Consider the following 21,632-nt stretch of genomic DNA (forward strand, 5'->3'; position numbering starts at 1 on the left):
GTATGACCCCTTTAATATTGGTGACACATGGACGGGAGCATCCTCCCTCTTCATCACCGCCCATGGACACGGCCTAACACTGAATTTTCCTTTTCCCTGAACAGGAGTTAAATGTCCGGAGAGGCGGAGCAGGAAAACAGGCAATCAGTTGTGAGGAATCAAACTTCAGAACGCATGTATACTGTAGTTTGATGGAGTGGATAGGTAGAAGGGAGAAGGGTATATGATATTCCTGGCTGCCCGTCAAAAAAAAAAAAAGCTCCTGAAGTCTGAACTCCCGTCGGCCAGGTAACCCAAAACCTGGAGTGGGGAGTCAGCGTGGGATATGGGGAAAGGAACAATGTGGCTCTTTGTGCACGCCGGGCAGAGAAAACAAACCGTTTCCCCTGGAAAGAGATCAGGTTCAGGCTCCATCTGAGAAGACCACACAAGGCTGATCAGAGTAAGGAGATCAGGAGGAGGAGGAGGAGGTGGTGGTGGAGGAGCGCATCTGGGCACAAGCATGCACACATTTTAAGGTCGGACAGGGAGACGTTCCGAGATGCTCTCGGAAATGCAATGCGGCACGCCACAGCCAGCAATGTTCTTTGGTCCGAGACAAAAACGGTGCGCCAGCGTTGCGTTCTGGACTGCTTCCTGGAGTTGGCACCGGGCTCATCCACAGGCGGAGGGAGCAACACTCGGGCGGGACGAGGAGCAGGCTGGAGGGTGTTGTCCGCAAGAGGGCGTGGCACTGAATCTGGCACTGTCGTACTGTCGTCTGTTCTCAAGTCGGAGAGGGAGGAAAAACAAGGAGAGCAGTGAGACACAATATGCTCAGGCCCATAAGTATTTGGACATCAACACCAAAAATTTGTCATTTTGACACGCCAATGGATTCAAAATGAAACCATTAAGATGCGCTCGTAGTGTCGACTTTCAACTTTAATTCAAGACGTTTAAAAAGAATATCACATAAACCATTTTTATACATAGGCCTCCATTTTCAGAGCCCATAAGTAATTGGACAAACATTAAAGGATTATTATTCATACAAATAATCACTTTTACAGCCAGCTTTCTTTTGATGCATCAGGAGATGGATACATGAACATTTCCAAATCACTAATTATGTCTTGAACTTTATTTGTGTTCATAATTACCTTTGCACAAGGAGGTAGTAATTTCACTGTCATTTGTGTTGTTTGTTTTAGCAGAATAACTCAAAAAGCAATGAATGGATTTGATTACAATTTGGTGTGCAGATTGATAATTTCATAGAAAACAAGGCATTTTGTTTTGAATTTGATGCGGAACATGTTTTGGATGCAGTCTCTGGACGAATTTTTGAGGAATATGTGGCTTTGGTGGAAGTATGAACTCTCTGAAGAAATACAAACAGTATGAAATCATGCAAAAAACATCTCGTGAGGGAAGCCACCAAGATATCCACACAAATCCGAAGGAGTTTGAGGCTTCTGTGGCTGTGATTGGAGAAACCGTGCATTGTGCAACTTTTGCAGTTTGCATCACCATGTATATGTCACAATGGAGTGGAAGAAGGAGATTTTTGAAAATAATAACATGAAATTTCAGCTGTTTCCTGCATGATAATCCTTCTCTGTTCCACTCCACTTTGACGCGGTATAACTGGTGATGCAACAGGAAAAAGTTGCACGATGCACAGTTTCTCCACAGAATTCCACAACTCCTTCAATGTCATCTATGTGCCTTCACTAGTCTCCTTCTTGCAAGGCCGCTCAAGTTTTGAGAACTGCCTTCTCCGGACAGATTTACCAGACTGTTTGTATTTTATAACGGAAGTCTTCATGTAGCCATCGTCTGACTTGTCCAAATACTTTTGGATCTGACTATGTACTGAGTAACACTTCTGTGTCATTTCCATTTCCACCGTATCGTATGTCAACCCCTCCCACTCTGGGCGCTCGTTCCTTAATCGGCCCATTCCGCATAAACACCGAGGCTTTTAGTCATGTCTGTACTCGGATAACTGTCGCACGGGGCATAATCAAACCAAGAACATCTGGACGGTCTCTCTCACACACAAACTCGCACAGACGTTCCCTTCAAACGTGCATATTAAATGTAAACACACACACGAGGCTCAAACCAGGGATCTGGTATCCCCGTGTCCTGTTGCGTTTGAGTTTCAAACGCTCTGTGAATACCCAAGTGGCGGGATTGGATTACACTGGGCTATAAAATATGCCAAATAGGGGGTGGTGGCCAAGTGGTTAATGTGCTTGGTTTCAGTTCAGAAGGCTCCGGGTTCAAATCCCACCCCTGCCACATTTCTCCATGTAATGTGGAGTTGCGTCAGGAAGGGCATCCGGCGTAAAAACCTGTGCCAATTCAACATGCAGATCCACCTTGGATTTGCTGTGGCAACCCCGAGTGCAAACAAGGGAGCAGCCGAAGGGACTTACTATAAAATATGCCAAATAAAGGCAAGGAAAACTGAGATGGGGGGACAAAAGGGGTTTAGGTTCCTGAAGTGAGATCCTCTCGTTGTGTTGGAGATCCTGTTTGAGATTTTGTTGTTGTTTTTTTTAAGAGCTGTGAAGAGGACGGAGCAGGACAGCAATGTCCAATCACAGAGGTGATAGGTTAAAACCAAACACATGGGGCGCCCAGCTCCCATTACACAAGGCCGTAAATCTGTCCGCATGACAAGCTGGCGCACTGATTTCATATGTATCAGTTGCTATGGGGATGCACGGAACCACAACAAACGGCGCAGAGTAACGTGGGAACTCATTCAATGGAAGAGGACTCATGTAATGCGTCAGAACATAACTTCTGGAGCGCCAAATAAAAGTTTGCAATTTCTCAATCAACAGGCTGCATGATTATGAGGCTGACCTTGGACCTTTCGGAGGCTCGGAAGGGAAAACTAAAGTGGGGCCAGTGGAAATTTAAACCGTCCCCTTAATATCAGCGGATTAATCAGGATGTACGATCAAATGGAAACACAAGATCTTTATACTGAGAAAAGCGACGGGCGAAGACGACGGCTGATTGGACTCGCTAATCAGGCAAGTGAAATCAAGAGGCCATGTGATTGGTCCAAAGTAGGGAGGCTTTTCTGCTCCATAACAACATCTGGTTGGCAGGGAGCAGCAGTGTAGAAGAGGAAAAAAAAAAAAAAAAGGAGACACAGGGGAAGGCGCTCCACTAATCATGGAGAAAACCAAGCCAGCAGAGGGCGTTGTCACTCCGGTTACGCCCCTTTCCTAAAAGAAGCACCAGCTATTTCACCTTGCAATCTGTCTCCATGGCAACCTTTGAAAGACATATGCTCTCCTTCGCTGCGCATAAGAACCACGAGTGTGAATTTCAGCTCACACGCAAGGGTAATTTGCAGCTGCGGTTGTGCACACACAATGTTTAAAGATGTGTTTTTTTAAACACTCAACCAGTCGTCTACAAATGAACTGTCCAACTGCTGAAAGTGACACATTTAATATACATTTCCTAAAATATAGGGCTGGGTGATATGCTTATCTCCGGATACAATATGTATTGTTATTCTTAAAGCTACAGTGTGTGTGATTTGCTGCCATCCAGTGGTGAGGTAGCAAATTGCATTATGTCATTGTCACAAGTTTGTGACCAATTTTCACATTTTTTGCTTCTTCGGTTGCAGGGATTCATGTTCCTCATGGTGGCTTCCATGAGGGGGCCACTCCCACGTAGATATGAAGGACTCATTCTAAGCTTAAGAAAACACGTCGATTCATTATTGCATGAGCAGATGGTTATGAAAGTTATATTACGAAACATCCCTAAATCCTACAAACTATTGCTTTAAGAAATGTGATTCTACAAGTGTTGCGATTTGCTATAAATATATAAAATACTGTGATTTTTTTTTTTGTAACACCAAACCATGGTAACAAAGTTGAATGACACTTCTGGAGACTTTACACCATAAGTGACAATTGCAAAAACAATATCACATTTGAGTTCCCCCATAGGTGAGCTATGCTGCTTATTAGGCAATTAAATAATTAAAATACTTTTTAAAGTAAACTGCTTCCCACCAATGTATCTTTCACAACCCCAGATATGACTGCATAAAAACTGGTACAAGTATTTTGCGTTACATTTGGATGACATCAACTGAATTGGTATACATGCATCAGACAGGTGAACTCTTCTTGATATCTTGGTTAAATTTTTTTCCATGCTCAGTGTGAAGACTTGATGGTGATTTCTGCCACCGGCCCGCCGTCGCCCGACCTGCAGCACGTCCGTCAAGCTGGGACACTGGTCTGCATTATGTCCTGCCTCATGAACAATCTGAGCATCTGAACCATAAAGACTCGACCATATTCTTAAATCTTGCACTGTCTGGCTGCCTCTCCTTAGAGTACATATGCATTAGTGCTCGATTTGATCTCTGGGGACTTGTAGCCAAACGTGACAGTTTGCATACTGTTGTAACAATTGTTAGACAAATATGTATTCTTGAATTTGTGTCATGTCTGGCAGTTTTTGCCTATCTGTCTGTCTTTGTAAGGTGTGCGTGTAAGTCTTTTTTTTTTGGCTTTACTCATTTTTCCCATTTTTCATTGAATACGAGCTGCTACTGGAGGCGTCATGTTGCACAGTTTGTAAAACCCATGAAGAGCTACTCGTGATTTATGGTTATACAAATACACACAGCAGACATTCATCAGCAGAAATGGACAGGACGTATCAGGTGCCGAAGGTGGCGGCGAAGCGGAATTTAGCAAGTTGAACAATTCAAGCAGCTTCTGTATGGGATGCAGAATGTGCTGTTCCAAGTTCAGAGTTGTGAAGATCAGGGCTTCTCTGACCTTCTCTGCATAGATATGTTTGAACACACCTATACAGAAGCCGAACAGTTGACCTTGCTTGATCTCCAACCCCCCCACCCCACCCCAACAATCTCGGTCTACTTTTCTCTTTGGGTGTCAGGTTGGACAGTCGATCCCATAACCTCAAAGACCTCTGTTTTGATTTAGCATCAACCATCTGTCCTTGTTCAATACAGCATACCTACCAATCACGGCTCAGTTTTCACCTGCGCGGGATCACAGAACCAGCCACTTGACAAAAAAGTAGAAATCTCTCCTTCCTTTCTCCACAGACACAAACTCGTGTTTTGCCTACAAAACTGTCTGCCCTGCAAATTGGACATTGTGACTGGCAGGTTGTGGTGAAGTGATTGTCTGTCAGTGACTCACCGTCTGTGCCCTGCACTTCCTCCCACTATTGTAACCTTAGAGCCATCAGAGTACCAGGTTACCGGGATTCTCTCTCTTTGGCGCCATGCTGTTAAATGACCATGCGCATACTGAGACCTCTGATCAAGCTTAACCTGTGCAAGCGTGAATGCATATATGTATTTTCCGTGCCCTGGCCATATGGTGGTAATCGTTTTTAATCTGACCCGCCATGGAAAACTAAATGCGTGACTTTTGTCAAACAGAACAACGTGATGTGATTTATGAAGGTAGAAATATACTCAACAAAAATATAAACGCAACACTTTTAGTTTTGCTCCCATTTTGTATGAGATAAACTCAAAGATCTAAAACTTTTTCCACATACACAATATCACCATTTCCCTCAAATATTGTTCACAAACTAGTCTAAATCTGTGATAGTGAGCACTTCTCCTTTGCTGAGATAATCCATCCCACCTCACAGGTGTGCCATACCAAGATGCTGATTAGACACCATGATTAGTGCACAGCTGTGCCTTAGACTGCCCACAATAAAAGGCCACTCTGAAAGGTGCAGTTTTATCACACAGCACAATGCCACAGATGTCGCAAGATTTGAGGGAGCATGCAATTGGCATGCTGACAGCAGGAATGTCAACCAGAGCTGTTGCTCGTGTATTGAATGTTCATGTCTCTACCATAAGCCGTCTCCAAAGGTGTTTCAGAGAATTTGGCAGTACATCCAACCAGCCTCACAACCGCAGACCACGTGTAACCACACCAGCCCAGGACCTCCATATCCAGCATGTTCACCTCCAAGATCGTCAGAGACCAGCCACTCGGACAGCTGCTGAAACAATCGGTTTGCATAACCAAAGAATTTCTGCACAAACTGTCAGAAACCGTCTCAGGGAAGCTCTTCTGCATGCTCGTCGTCCTCATCGGGGTCTCGACCTGACTCCAGTTCGTCGTTGTATCCGACTTGAGTGGGCAAATGCTCACATTCTCTGGCGTTTGGCACGTTGGAGAGGTGTTCGCGTCACGGATGATGCAAAGGAGATGTGTTGCACTACATGAGGCAAATGGTGGTCACACCAGATACTGACTGGTATCCCCCCCAATGAAACAAAACTGCACCTTTCAGAGTGGCCTTTTATTGTGGGCACTCTAAGGCACACCTGTGCACTAATCATGGTGTCTAATCAGCATCTTGGTATGGCACACCTGTGAGGTGGGATGGATTATCTCAGCAAAGGAGAAGTGCTCACTATCACAGATTTAGACTGGTTTGTGAACAATATTTAAGGGAAATGGTGATATTGTGTATGTGGAAAAAGTTTTAGATCTTTGAGTTCATCTCATACAAAATGGGAGCAAAACCAAAAGTGTTGCGTTTATATTTTTGTTGAGTATACTTTTATCCATTTCCTTCTCTTTTCGTAGAAGTAGTAGAGAAGCTTGAAACTTCGACTGGACTGAGTTGTTTGACACAAGGATGTTTCACTTCTAACCGCAGAAGCTTCCTCAGCTAAAATTCTTGCTCTGGTAGTCTGACTTCTGTCTTGACTCTTGTAGAGAAGAAATTTCCCATTTCTTCTCTACAAGAGACTTCTTCTCTTGCCATTAGAAGTGAAATGTCCTCGCATCAAGCAACCCAGTCCAGTCGAAGATTCAAGCTTCTCTACTATGGAAACCACCTGGACAACTGACAGCCTTCACAGAAACTTCTCAGAGAAGTCCTCACCTGGTTGTCTACTTATTCTGATCGCGGATTCGTAGGCATCGCCTCTTCAGCGCTGGCTCCATGTCTCCACCACCAGGTACAGAAGCTGGGCCCCGCAGGCTACCCTTGTCCCTAAGTTTGGGCAAGAGTAATGGCATGGTGTTGGTGACTCCTGTCTTAGGTGCTGTGGGCAAGGCATAGGCATGGTCCTCATCAGGAACATGGGGGTCTTCTCCAACTTCCCCAACTACAGCTAAAGGCTCTTCTGACTGACTGGCTGAGCCCTCAACCCGAACTGAGCACTTGTTCTCTTTAATAGCCTCCAGTTCATTGAGCAAAGGGTCAGGGGGTATTGTTGCTCTTTTGGGTAGGGAGGAGTCTGGACTGGAAGGAGTGGATGACAAGGACATCCCATTTGCACTGTGATCCTGAGACTTCAAGACAGGAGACGTGTTATCAAATGGATGGTTGCTTCCTGTTGGGCTAGGTGGGGTGTGTGAAGCCAGGGTATTGGAGTCTTGGTGATGATGGTAGATAGTGTCATATGAAGGAGAGTGTGGTAAAGGAGGGTTCAATCTAATAATATCATGGAGTCCAGATCTGATACCTTGTCCGTTCACCGACTCGCCCAACCCCGATAAGTCAACCACTCCATTGGTACTAGGCTCCAGTTTCACTAGAGTCTTTTGAAGAACCCTTTGAATTACGTGACATTCTGACTGCTGGTGCTGCTTATAGTCAGTTAGTCCCTCTGATCTTGCTGCTGGGCTGGGGGACCCGTGTTGTGCATGAGGAGAAGGTGCACCACTGTGGGGTGTCGATGTTGGTGAGGGGAATGGCCTCTCTGATTTGACCCAATCTGTATTCCTTGTGTTGGGATCAGTCAATAAGGAGAGGCCGTGAATCAAAGCTCCACCAAGTTTGTTGGCATATGGTCTGCTACACCCTTCAACAACCCCTGGAGATGGTGGCCTGGCAGACCTGGATCTAAGTTTGTCAAACCCATCGGGTACAGGCTGGATAACTCCACTGTGACTTGGAGTTTCTAGATTTGCTTTAGGGGAGACTGGAATTGGGATAGGAATGGGTATGGGGACAGGTAGGGGAACAATGATAGGATACGGCACAAGGACAGTAGGCTGCGGGAGAAGAGGACTAAAGGATGGAATACCAAAGTTCATGATAGGAGGCATTGGGACAGGGCCTCTAGGCATCATGTTCAGAGGTGGAGAATGCAAACCAGGAAAGTAGGCTCCGGGGAAGGGGTGCATCAGTCCAGGGGGGTTCATGGAAGAAGAGGTGGGGGGCTGCAGGTGAGGAGAGTGTGGAGGCCTGTGGATAGGACTGGAAGGAGTACCTGGGTGTCTTGGAGTGTTCGTAAGGGGGCTTTTCAAGCCCTGAGCATGAAGTGGAGGTCTGATAAAGGGCATGTGGATTTGAGGCACTGGTTGGTGGTCCATAGAGGGATGAGGAGGTGGAGGAGGCAGGGGAGCAGGGTGTGGTGGCACCTCTATAGGAGGTGCAGGTGGAGGAGGATGGATGGACCTGTCCAGGCTTCTTAAACCAGAGACGGTAACCTTAGAAGAAGACGGAGATGCCTGTGAAGGGATGACAGATGTGGTTTCTGCTGATCCGTGGACTGGCGTGGACCTTTTTGGGGAAAGGTTTCTGTGGCGTGTTTCACCTGTGCTGCCGCTGTTCCAAGACTCAGGAGTGAGTAGTTTTTGCCCTGCTACACTACTCTCTACCTTCCCCTCCTGGTTGGATCTGCTGGGGCTGGAACTGGTGAGGGCCGCACGTGCTTCTCTATAGAAAACATCCATCTTGTACTGATTTAAACATTTGGTGCTGCAGAACTGAAGTCTTTCCTCACCCGATCCAAAGTCCAGGTATTCTTTAGTGTGGCGGATGTGCTTGCACCAGTCACACACCTGTGGCACAGGGGAGACAGACTGCGGGGGGTTATTGAAGTGATCAAAGCTGAAAACAAGTTTTGACAAATCCACACAAACCAGGAAAACCAGTTTAATGTTGCAATTTCAACATCTGAAACAAAGCCTACATTCAAAAACAAAAAAGCAATGAGACTGTGTTCTTACTCGAACATTGCTGTTTATCTTCAACACCAGCCTGGGGGAGTCCTCTGCATGGGGGTGCTGTGGGGATCTTTCACCATGAAGATCTTCATCTCTGGCCTGATAAGGGAAGACCAAAGGGTGACACACATGACATGAATTTATTCCACTTCAGAGTGTGGACTATTTTATTATACATGTATAAAACGCAAGAGAAATCTCTAATTTGAGTACTTTCAGCCCAAAATCTCTCAATGAAGGGTGTCAGTTATCCACGCCGGACTTCTTCTTGGTCTTCTCCCAGCACACATTCAGTAGTCTGATACTGTGGAGACTTTTAAGTCACGTTTAAAGACTCATTTCTTTTCCCTGTTTTATCATTAGTGTTATGATGTGTTTTTATTCTTGTATTCTTTTATGGTCGTCTTTTTATTGTGTTTTAATTTTTTTGTTGTTGTTGTTTTATGTTGTGTGAAGCGCCTTGAGACAATTTCATCGTGAATTGGCGCTATATAAATTACATTTGATTTGATTTGATTCAAGACTTTTCGTCATTTACCCAATTCAGGACTTGGATGAGTCAAGCCCAAGTACTGCTCTCTACCCTCAGTGGTTGTATACAGGCAAGGGCACTGGCCTAATATGGGTCATTGACACTGTTCCGGTCTAAAAATCCTATTCGGAGAGTCATTCGTTTGGAAATGGCGGCCATTTTATGCTGAAAGTAGCCATTTTGAGCACTTAAAGGCAATTTTCTCAAAAACTGTTTGATAACTTTTTTTTCTAATTTGTTAAGGGCGTAATATGGGTCATTGACATATTTCAGGTCAAAAAAATTATAGTCATACATTCATTCGTTTGGCAAAAGCGGCGATTTTTTTCCGAAAACAACCAATTTAGGTATTTGGACCCAATTTTCTCAAAAACTGTCTAATAACTTTTCTTTTAATTTAACAAGAACACAGTATTGGTCGTTAACATTGTTCCCATCCTAAAATTGTTTGTGTAGATTCGTTCATTTTGAAATGGTGGCCATTTTATGCCAAAAATGGCCATTTTGCCTTGGGCTTTAATTGAGCCAGTTACCCACAGGACCCACTCTAGTTTTGTTTGCTTTGTTTTAATAGCCAGCACATGAATGTGGTCATGTACTGTGCACACAGCCATGATGTCCCACATACCCAGATATGGCTGTTTGTGTGACAACATGTGACACACCAATGACAGCATATTGGGTGTTACACTAAAATGTACTTTGTGCTCAGCTCAGAACTATGCATGGAGCTATTCTTTTCTTAAAGAAACAAGCACAAAGTAAAATTAACTCTTTAAATATGCCCAATGTTTGCAATCAATGATTTCTTAAAAATCCTGTGTATATGAAGGGGGTGGCCTTTGTCAAATCTGTCAAGCACAATAAATCAAGGTTTCAAATGCACAAAATACAGATGCTATAACACTTGCTAAATTTGCTTTTGACCTGCCTGTACAGACTTCACCAATTGCCATGTTTCCTCCTACAATTTTGCCCACTCGGGTGGACGAACTTCAAAATTGCATATTCATGAAGGCAAACATGCTAAATATGCTCCTTTTTGTGCATTTGAAATATGCATTCCTCTGTGCACACTGCATGCACTTTTATGGTGTTTGTACACGTTTTAACACACGCAAACCTTTAATAAATCAGGCCCTCTGTGTCTACATGATTTAAGGCCTAAAGCTCTCGCCTCATTGGGTTCTGAAATACAGCAAGGTGTGATTATATTAAGGTCACAACATGTTTCCAGTCATTTTCGGGGTACATTCTGAAGTGGAGTGAATACAAACTTGGATTCACTGAGTAATTTAAGCCTAAAATTTCCTCTGTGGCCTCAGTAGTCAAAGAGATCTTGGGTGATCGTGGGTGAATTTGTTTTGTTTGGAGGAAAAAAAGCTGTCATTTCACACACACAGTGCTTTTGGTGCACACGGACTGACATAATTGTGGCCAAAGTAGAAAGAGGTAAGTTTGTGCTCGATGTTGAACCAAACATGGCACCACAACAAAGGAAAGTGCCTGTTTGGTTGAAGGTGATACGATTCCAAAAGTGAGCAGGGAGATAATGCAGATGATGCATTGTCAGATTATTAATGGCCTTGCCAGTATTAATATAGGAAATTCCTCTTGATTCATGTAATATGACCTGCCGTGGATATGAGTGCTCCCCCATCTCTGCGACCCAATGAGCCGTGTTGAGTTACGAAATATGAGGCAGCTGAAGGTAAGGCATGCACTGAAAGTGGACACCTTGCCCCAGGCCTCCTGGCCTTCCTCTCAGACAAGCAGAGACAAGCCACTGGCAATAGCGACCTCCCCGCCTCCGAAAATCAAGAGGCCTTGTTGCATGTAACGTCTGTTTGACCCTCCTTTTTGTGTCTCATGAATAAACCCGTCACAGTATAAACAACAGCCAGGGGCGAAAGTGATACGTCTGCTTGTCGCCTCGCACCTGCAAGGAAGGTCTACACCAACTTTCAACATCACCGGTACCAAGTTAACCCAAGGATGACCGATGCCTTGACCGACCTTGTTGCGCTTGAAGTAGGCCCGTCTGCAGGCGGCGAAACATTTCTCACTGCAGAAGCTCTTGAGCTCTGTACCCATGCACAGAGAGTAGCGTTTCACACCCTCCTTCTGGCACCACACGCACACGATCTGCACATTCTGTACATCCTCCACTGCAGGAAGAAAAGCAGGGAAAAAAAATGATGCTGGAAAGACATTACTCACCAGTTTATCAGCGAAAGAGGTCATATTAATACTATTTTTCTGAGAGCTAATATAGTTTAAAAACAGATATTTACCGTGCACATCGGCAAGACCGGGACAGCAAGGTATTGTTTCACTGGTGTGTATGTATTTGTAGACAAGGTAACTCAACAATGGCTGGATGAATTTCCTTCAAATTTGTTAGGAATATTACTCGGATAAATATCAAGAGGTGATTAAATTTTGAAGGTGTTTGGTAAAAGATTAAGGTCAAGAAAACAATCTAAAAACACTTTTTTGTATATCTCAACAACCAAGAAGCCTAGGTAGAGGATCTAAAGAATATTTTGATTTCTTGGTATGATTGACTTCATAATGAAGCAGGCCTCCTGGCCTCTTACAGTCTCTGGATCATGGTCAAGGATGCATAGCACATGGCTGCTGTGATGGAACTGATGTTCCTTTACAATGCAAGTAGTACATCTCACCTGAGTTTCCCTAAGCAGACACTCATTTGACACAAATTTATTCAGTAACGCTCAGTAACGATGGCTATGGTTTTAAGTGCTGCCACAGTGACTGGAGTAGAGTAGATCTCTGTTGTTTGTGCACGTGTTCAATTGACTACTTGCTGTAGCCTGCTGTACAATGGCAAACCGAGGAGTTTCCCATATTTGGTAAATAAATAATCCTTGTCATTTGATTGGTGGTTTGTATATCACATGATATGGATCATTCGTCCCATTTATCATTATGTTGCATTAACCGTGCAAATTTGGTTTCATTTACTGTGCAATTTTGATTCCATATGTTTTGTGCCATTGCATGGCGCCACCACCATGCACCCTCACACTAGCGGTGACGGCGCTTAGCTTAAAAACAAACACGGCAGGGTTTCTTTAATTAACAGTGTTCATTCTTGTAACACAAACAAAATAATCAGGTACACCATAAGCCATTCGCTGGGACGTCTCTACCTGAAGTACAAGCGCTGTCGGATTAAGAGCTCTACAAATTTCTGTCATGATTGTTTGCTGGACTGAGGAAAGCAGACGGCAGCCTGTACGCAAAGACGTCAATACACGGCATCAGGTACGGACTACATCATCAGGATTGTTAGGTGTTATATAAAACAAATAATGAATGTTTTTCATTCATGCAATGGAAAGAATATTTCATTCTATCTTTCACCTCATGAAATAGTCTCACCATTGCACTCATAAACATTCATTATTTGTATATTATATGAAGCAAAAGTAAGAGCATTGTGCAAAGAATTTTTTTGTGAAAAGGCGATTTAAAACAGTTTAAAGCCTGTATTTTCAATAATTGTGATACATTATGATGCTTTTTAATTATGAAAACAGCTGTTCAAATCAACCATATCGGATAATGCTATTTAGGCAAAACTTGTTTTGTTACCAAGAAATAAATCTGGAATTTCTGTTATTGTATATACAATACATTTAGTATTTTTAAAACAGTGCCAGTTAATAATTTTAAGTTCTGTCTGCTTAAACTCAACTACACCACTACATCAGAAATGTAGGTCCATTTTCAGCCACTGTAGCAGAGCTTTAAAACTGTTGCTACTGAAACTCCCTCTGGTCAGGTGTGCACATAACTGGTGCTCATGGCGCTTGTGTGTGCTAAAAACAAAAATAAATAATGTGCAACAGAAAACACAGAAATTCTTTTCCTACAGCCTCATCCTGAGAAGTGCTTGCCTCATCTTTACTGCCACGCATCATTTATTTTTTAGCATACACAAGCGCCATGAACACGTCATGTGCACGCCCGTCTCGTGGCAAATCCCTCGTTGGCCAGGAAGACCGTCTCTGAGTTGATTCGTGGATAGGATGGTGGACATCCAGGTTCGATCTAGAGATGCCTGTGCGTGTGTTTGTTTAACACAGGAATGTTGACCAATGCAAACACACGGTCCCTGACAGATCCTTCGCCGGATCCAATAGATGGGAAATCCAAGACAATCAGGGCCTGATGACCAGCCTTCATGATCGTTGGGTTACAAACCAGAACCTCTTCCGCCTGATCGGGAGTCTCATGTTCAGGATTCCAGTTGGGCCTTCATGGTTACCGTAGCAGCCACACAAGGTACCCACCATATTCCACCCCAGTGGTGGGCACAACTAACCAAAAAAGTTAGCTTCAATAACCATTAATCAGATAACTGAAAAGTTATCTTTTATGACGATAAACCGATAAACTGCAAAAAAAAAAAAAAAAAAAAAGATCTTTATTACAGATAACCGATAACTATTAGTATTGATTTGGATGCGGCCACATCAGATTACACTGTCGGCTTCTGATAAACCAGTTTCACTTTAAGCGCTGCAGGGGCTGCTGGGTAAATTCAAGGATCACAAACACAAAGAACACATGAAAAATGAATAAATAAAAAAAAAATAAAACCCCAAACACTGTCATCATCTTGTCATCAAAATCAGTAAATTTTATCTATTTAAACAGTTTATCTCGGTAATAGATACACTGTTATTTACGAGCTAAAAGCTGTCGCTTTTTTCGCATGCTTTGAACCCTGCGGCTTAAACAACCGAAATACGTCCATTAATGCATTGATTGGCAGAGTAAAATACATGTAGTAAATTAAATTCTTACCTGTTAGTTTCAGTGGGACTCATCTGAATAAATAATCCACATAAAGCGTCCTTTTTAAAATCCAAAACAGTGTCTAAATGTGAAGTCCCTCTGTACACACAGCTGCGCTGTGAGAGCTTCTCTCCCCCACGAGTCTTGGTGATTAAATTACAGCCACAAAGAAATAAAATTTAAAAAATGTTAAAATTAGTCTGTTTTGTTTTTGTGTCAAGTGGACAAGTCACTGTAACGTCCAAAGTGAACCTGAACTACACTACCCACAATGCTCCCTGCGTTGACCGGCCAATCTCGTTTTATGCTTAATGATGACATCATCAGCAACAAACAGATTAAAATGTTTGATTTTAGGGATTAAAAATGTTTTTGACCATTAAACTTTACCAGCAAAGAAAATGTTATCGGAGCTAAATTTATCAGAAGATAATTGGTCCGATGATGGTTTTAAAACTTATCTGAAAAGCTAAACCGATAGCAAAAACATTAGCTTCAATAATTATCTGCTATCGGATTAGCTGAACTGTGCCCACCACTGTTCCACCCCAACAGGGAATCCCCTCCTTGATCCATTACGTAGGTATTACGACATGGAAAAAGGGGTTGGAATTTGACACCTGCAAGCCAGTCTATAGTTAGCTACACTGATAGCGCCATGATTATTTAGTCTATATGCTGGTTATAGTTTTTTTAGGACCACTGCCCAGTTTGCAAATACGTATATGCATGAATCAATCGCCTGATGCTACGCTAATGCTAGCCTTAGCTAGCCTGGTAACTTCAAGGTAGGTCACAATGGTTTTCCACACATTCCACCCAATTTTGGATTGGCCTGGAGGTAGGTGGAGTCAGGCACCATCAAGTTGGTGACCAACCCATTTGATCGTCAATCTCGCTTTTCAGGAACGCTATGGGGGTGGGGTTTGTCTTTTGTATGTATGGTCTATGGTCGCTACCTGCTGACGGTTTTATCAGTGGGACGATGACGGGGGCGCTCTTGTGCTCCTTGGGGGCGGTCAGAGAGGAACTGGTGGAGGACGAAGACGGGGAAAACGAAGGGACGCCGGATGACTCTCTTTCCGCGCTCTTCATGGCGACGACCGACGGGCTGAGTTTGGCATCCGGGCTCTTGTGTTTTGGCAGCGAGTTTTCTGCAAGACAATAATAAAAAAAGAGACATGTATCCGGAAAGCGAGACACGTTAAATGAATGAATGAAACTTTAGACGTGGTGTGATTGATAACATCGTTGGCAGATGTGTGCAGTGACTCAATGTCTGCACAAAACCCGCCAAACCGGACTAGTGTGAGTTGACACAGCGGCGGCGCTCACCTTTGAGCACAGACACATGCTGACGCCGCTCTCGGTAGTTTCTGACCTCGTTGGCCTCGGACTCTCGGAGGTCGACCTTGTCGTAGCCGTACCACCCCAGGAGCTCGTTCATGGTGCTTTCTGCAAATGTCTGCACACAGAAAACAGTCAGAGACGTCACTCCAATAAGCGGATCGGGTAGACAAGAAACCGCCTGCCTGCGAGTGGGAATTTGTGACATATTAGGGTTGTTAGTGGAACTTTTGATCCCACGTTAAACATAATCAGACCTTCCCTGGGGCTGAATCAATGCGAGGGATTCTTTCTCAGCCCCGACCCCGCCGGAGAACTGAACACAGCGGAGTACAGTGTGACGCTTTTTTCCATGATGTGTTCAAGTTGTTTACTCTTGCTAAATCTGAGATGGAAAGGTTTAAAACCCAACACCAGTGTGAAATCTGTGAATCAGCCTTTGTTTAGCTCTTTTAATTGGAAAAAAAGGAGGGAGAAAAGACCCCCTTTAAAAAAAAAAAAAATTATGACCAGATGAAAAAAAATAAAAAAAGAAGAGAAGTCTCTCTTTAGTCGCCCGCCTCTCGATCTGTGGCTTTGGGAGAACCGGATTGAGGAGTAACCTGATCTGGAACAGGCAGAAATCAGAGCGAGACACCCTACACCGCAGTGAGGTCCCACGGTTCTTGGAAATGCTCTGCTCCTCTCTCCCAAAGTCCAGCGTTCTTGCCTCCCCTATCTCCCCCTTTGCACCTCCCGCCTCCGCCATCCTCTCCTCCACCTTCCAGGCCCTGACACCCGACACAGCTCTGCCTCTCGGGTTTCACCCCTTTTCCAAGCGCAGCCGGCCTTGCCACGGTGGTGCCGTGGAGCTGTAGTACCGGCTGCGCATTCTTTCCTCACGCCAACCTCTGCTCGCCACCATGGGGGCCTCCACAGAAACTGATCCCTCCCGTGCTCACTCGCTTTCAGGTGGAGTGCAGGCGGTGGTGTCATATCCAGCTAAATAGCCTAACGATGATTAAAGTTAAGTATCCGGTGTCTGGGACTGTGCTCGGGTCTGACATGGAAGGAGCAGGTCTGGATGTGGTGCTGAAACAGATGTATGACTGAGACAACGGGAACCAATTTGTCATCTTTTCGGCCCTCTTCTTTCCTTTTTAGTTACTTATTTTTTTTAAAGGTGAATCCTTGCTACATTTAAGGCTTGGGGACACGAGTGCTGCAGAAGGACCACAGGTCATGGTGTCAAACTGGGGGTGCATGGGCTGCATAAGGCCCTCGTGTCCATACTTTAAGGCCCTCAACATGGTTTAAAGAAGAATGCCAACATTTTTCAACTTACATTCGATTTTTGTATGTTTTGTGGTTTATATATAATCAATCAATCAATCAACTTTTTTCTTGTATAGCGCCAAATCACAACAAACAGTTGCCCCAATATAAACTTGAGATAAAAATGATTTTAACAAGTGTAGTGTTGATTTATAACACAAACACTGTCACATGCTAACAAGCTACTAATGTGTGCGAAAAACACTCTAAACGGCTTCTTGTTGCCATTGAACAGCTGAAATTGTTAGAAGTGCCTAGTAGCATGGACAGAATCTATGCGAAGGTAAACGTGTACATGTTTACCTCAATAAATTTATGTTTTTTCAGATGAGCAGTTGTACAGTTAGCTGCTTACCTTTGTGTCATAGCCATTGGCTGGTGCTGCTACCTGCTGAGAGATTACAATTCAACTGCCAGGAGGAGCTTGTTCTGAAAAACCCAGCCCCTTATCGGTAATCGACTTCTAATGTCTTGGATAGCAGTGCCCCTAGATGACCAGGAGGCTAAGGTAAGTAGCTAACTTTACAATCAGTTATCTTAAAGAGTTTCTTTACATGTAGTTAGGCAAACATGCACACATTTACTGCCATACAGATAGTCTTCATGCTACCAGGTACTTCTAATGACAATTTTAAGTGTTGAGTGGCAACATTAAGTGGTATTTTTCATGCAATTACATTATTCGCCTGTTAGCCCATGATGGTGTTTGTGTTGTAAATTAATACTGCACTAAAATTATTTTTATTCCAATTTTATGGATGATCCACAGAACATAAAAATATAGCTCAGATTGAAAAATGTCAGTCACCTTTACAAGATACTTTCACTTCTTTAACAATCTTAAAAGAAATAAATATTATCAGTGGTGCACCTGCAGTAGAACTGAATGAACTCAAACAGCATTTTTCCAGACCTTAAATTTGCAGTGTTGTTGTCCATGCACTCTTGCATTATTCCACAACCAGGCTTTTCCAAAAGAAAAATGCCATGAGTACACAGACAGATGGCCACATCCACCTCAGGATTTGCAAGCAATAACTCGAAAATGATAACTGCTATAAAGTTTTAACTCACAAACATAAAAGTGCATATAATGAGACTAAACCCTTTCAAATCTGGTGAATATTAATGCACCATAGCAATCAAAAAGGCAAACTTGTTTTGTCCATTTTAAATCCCATCTGTCTGACACCTGCTGGATGGTTCGTTAATACTGGATTAATGATGGATTAGGAGCAGGTGTGGTTGTCAGTAACATAAATGTATTAAGTCAGAGAATTAAACCGTTACTTTTTCATTCGCTAATTATAAGGGGTTAATTGCCTAGCAACCTACCTAGTGGCCTCCAAATGTCCTATATGTTACAATACACACAACTCAGTGCCATACAGTCTTACTACTTTATTCTTAAAGAAAGATGGACAGTTTTTTTTTTTTTACATCCCCTTCCACTTCCCACAGTGTTGTTTTTGTTTCTTTTTGGCAGTTCAGACAAACATCTGCTTTGTGAGAGTGACAAGCCATATCCCAAACCGCAGAGCGAGCTACAGCCAAAGGCAACAAACCGGCTCCGACCCCGGGGTTCAGCTCAGGCAGGCTTACATCGAGCACGGATAGCGTTTCACATGTTTTGATTAAAATTAGTTAAGTTGTAACGCTACACCGCCCCTGGATATCAAAAGCTACAACCCAAACCACTCGCATAAAAAGAGCACATTTCCTTTCTCACGAAAGGCCGCAATCTCCCCTGAAACCTGGCTGTCCTTTCGGATTTCTCAGCTCCCGCTCGAAGGAGCCTCAAATATCCCTTACCGCCGCAGTCAGAGGGCTCAAATAACCAGTGTCCAAACCCAAACAAAGCACAAAACCACACACCGGTTTCCATGCAGTGATCACACCACGGTGGGAGCACAGCCACAGCTGGTGAGGGGGCGGAGTTAGGGTTACCCCACAAAAGTATTCTACATATAGTGATGGCAGCAACGATGATGTTTAAAACTTTTACCTAATTAGAAAATGACTACCAGTATTCAAATGTAAAAAAAAAAACCCTAAATGAAGCAATTGCTTCATGAAACATGAAACGATTCATTCTTTTCAAATACTTGAAACTCTAAATGAACAGTCAGAAGATGGCTTCCTCTCTCGTATCGCTCAAAACACCGAATGAAACAACCACATTTCAAAAGGATTAAAAATACCTTCTGGAGATCTATTAACTGTTTCAAAATGTCCAACGAACCAAGTGACTCGTTAAAAAAAAAAAAAAAAAAAAAAAAGATTTTTTTTTTTTTTAAATTGTCTGGAGAAAATGATTCAGCTTTGAAAATGATTCACGTTGGAGCATTAAAAATATAGTTCAGAAAGTGATTCACTGTTTCAAAAAGTGCCACACATTTGGTGATGTGGTGCACAGTGGAAGGTTCAGAAAATGATTCACAGATTTGAAGCACTTGAATCACTAAAGGAGTTGCTTCCAAGATTTCACCATTTTGAAAATATTATTCACTGTCTGAAATAACAATTTGTAACATGAGCAATAGTAAATTTGGAATTCTTACCTATTTGTTAAGAAAACAACTGTCTGTTTTAACATTTAAAAAACAAACAAAAAAGGATTCAGTTTTAAATGTTTGAAAAACTAAATGAAACACTTGAGGAAAAGTCTCAAAGATTTGAAATGCTGCAACAAAGAAATGCTTCAGAAAAATCATTTTTTAAATCTTTTAAAAAAAAGGAAAACACAGTTCAGAAAACTTCAAACATTTTAAAGTAACTACAAGAAACAACTGCTTCAGAAAAGCCCATCTTTAAATGCTTTAAATGAAATAAAACTAAATGAATCACTTGTTTTTGAAATCAGTTCAAATATATGAAATGCTTATTGCACAGAATAGAAAAAAAAAATGAAAGTGCTTCACTGTTTTGAAAAGATTCAGACAATATGATGGTTATTTATGATGCACATGGGGGTTTTTTTTGGAGGGGGGGCACTTAAAAATATACAATAGCTTCAGTAATAGTCGCCATTTTGAAACACTACAAGAACAAACTGCTTTACAAGTTCGTTCACAGTTTTGAAATGCCTGAAAAGATAAATGAAACAACTATTTCAGAAAAAAAATGTCCATTTTGAAGCACTAAATCAATCAAATGCTTCATAAAATGATTCCTTTTTTTAAACACTCAATGAAACAAATGTTTCAGAATAACAAAAAGTCTTTCCAATACTATAACAGAGGCAGCTGGTGGACTGTGCTCCCCCAACCAAAGACTTCTGGATCCGCCCCTGGTTGGAGGCACTAAAACCTTGTTATAGTAAATTGACGCACTGATTAAATGGCGTGATTTCGTCGAGGCGACTTATTTAATTGTCTTTTGGGGAAGTGTGTGAAGGCAAAAACCTTGCGGCAGCACAGCAAGTGTGCGCGCGCTGCAGGAGCGGGACAGAAGTGACGCACATCTGGATCCCCGCGCGCGTCCGGCGCACAGCTGGCCGCGCATGGCGTCACCAGAAGGCAAAAGCTCTTTATTTAGCGCTTCTCCGCGTCCGTGCGCGAACTTTTAGCGCAGTTTGAGACGGGAAAGTGCGTATTAAAGCAAAAAAAGAAGCAGCATTTTGGTGCAAAGAGAGAATGCGTTGATTTCCAGCTGTGCGTAAAGACGTCACCTTCATCTCCTGGTTGATCTCTCTCTTCACGGGGTGCGCGGGTTTCCTGCTGCGTTTATTTTCCGGCGGTCTCCCTTTCTCCATCTCTGGCATAGTCCTGGTGTGGCTGGATCCAATCCGGATCAGTGTACGGAGTCACCTGGAGGCTCTTATCGGGAGAAGCTGTCACTCCCGGTGACAGCAGCTGTCATTCCCGCACGTCCGACTCCCTCATCTGGAGCTTTTACACCATCCGAGTCCACTGGACACGCGTGCGCTCCGGGCTGGAGGCTCCGCAGAACAATCCCCGCACTCTTCTGTAACACCGTCAAACCACAGCGACTGCTTAAATTGAGATTTCCGGTTGGGACTTTCAAAGTAAATCTTAACTGACGGCTGTTGGTTGTTTCCTGTGAGCTATTAAAAAAAATAAAAATAAACAGCTGTTACAACACACAGGAAAAACACTTCATATAAAATATTAAAAATAAAATAAAAAATAAGCAAAGCCTTTATTAAAATATAACTTTTGTTATTATCACATATAAAGCTGTAATTTAAACACAAATTTGTAATACTTGAGAAAACTAGTAACTTGGGCCGAATCTGCACCCTAGAGGGACCCGTTACTGGACACTGACTGACATTTTAATTCTTCCTGATTTGACCCAGAAAACGTAGGTCAATGTGGGCGACCTCTGAGGTGACACCAGACGGCTGTGACATGAATTTATATCCATATTGAAAAACTTTGAAGGGGCAATACATACCCTGCATGTGCACATAATAAATGTCTTTTTTGAATTATAGTGATGACATTTCATGGTATTTTACTGAAATCATCATGATGGCATTTTTTTCACACAATGATAAATGATTAGCTGATCGATATAAGCTTTGGATCTCCTCTTGAACACTACTGGTTGCACCAATTTCCTGGGCAATG

At 42.9% G+C, this 21,632-nt stretch overlaps 1 protein-coding gene across 2 annotated transcripts; it reads right to left on the bottom strand.

The window, feature by feature from the left end:
* Positions 1-232: 232 nt before the first annotated feature.
* On the bottom strand, positions 233-21,048 carry LOC117503172 (sine oculis-binding protein homolog). Of its 2 annotated transcripts, none has more exons than XM_034162361.1 (7): positions 20,708-21,048; positions 15,712-15,841; positions 15,336-15,530; positions 11,563-11,714; positions 9,018-9,113; positions 6,940-8,849; positions 233-760 (listed from the first exon to the last, which is right to left on the bottom strand). In XM_034162361.1, exons 1-6 carry the CDS (start codon positions 20,798-20,800, stop codon positions 6,948-6,950), a joined length of 2,568 nt encoding a protein of 855 aa, XP_034018252.1. In that variant the 5' UTR covers positions 20,801-21,048; the 3' UTR covers positions 233-760; positions 6,940-6,947. The 2 variants fall into 2 exon arrangements, with proteins under 2 accessions (XP_034018252.1, XP_034018251.1); XM_034162360.1 differs by having other exon boundaries at positions 6,940-8,870.
* Between the last annotated feature and the right edge of the window lie 584 nt (positions 21,049-21,632).

Source organism: Thalassophryne amazonica, chromosome 21, assembly GCF_902500255.1.
Source record: "Thalassophryne amazonica chromosome 21, fThaAma1.1, whole genome shotgun sequence".
In the NCBI taxonomy this organism is placed as follows: domain Eukaryota; kingdom Metazoa; phylum Chordata; class Actinopteri; order Batrachoidiformes; family Batrachoididae; genus Thalassophryne; species Thalassophryne amazonica.

Coding starts and splice junctions, on each gene's coding strand:
- LOC117503172 (XM_034162360.1), bottom strand. CDS start 20,800: ATGCCAGAGATGGAGAAAGGGAGACCGCCGGAAAATAAACGCAGCAGG. Junction 11,715..15,335: donor ACTGATAAAACCGTCAGCAG/GTAGCGACCATA, acceptor TTCTTCCTGCAG/TGGAGGATGTACAGAATGTG. Junction 8,871..9,017: donor AGATAAACAGCAATGTTCGA/GTAAGAACACAG, acceptor AACCCCCCGCAG/TCTGTCTCCCCTGTGCCACA.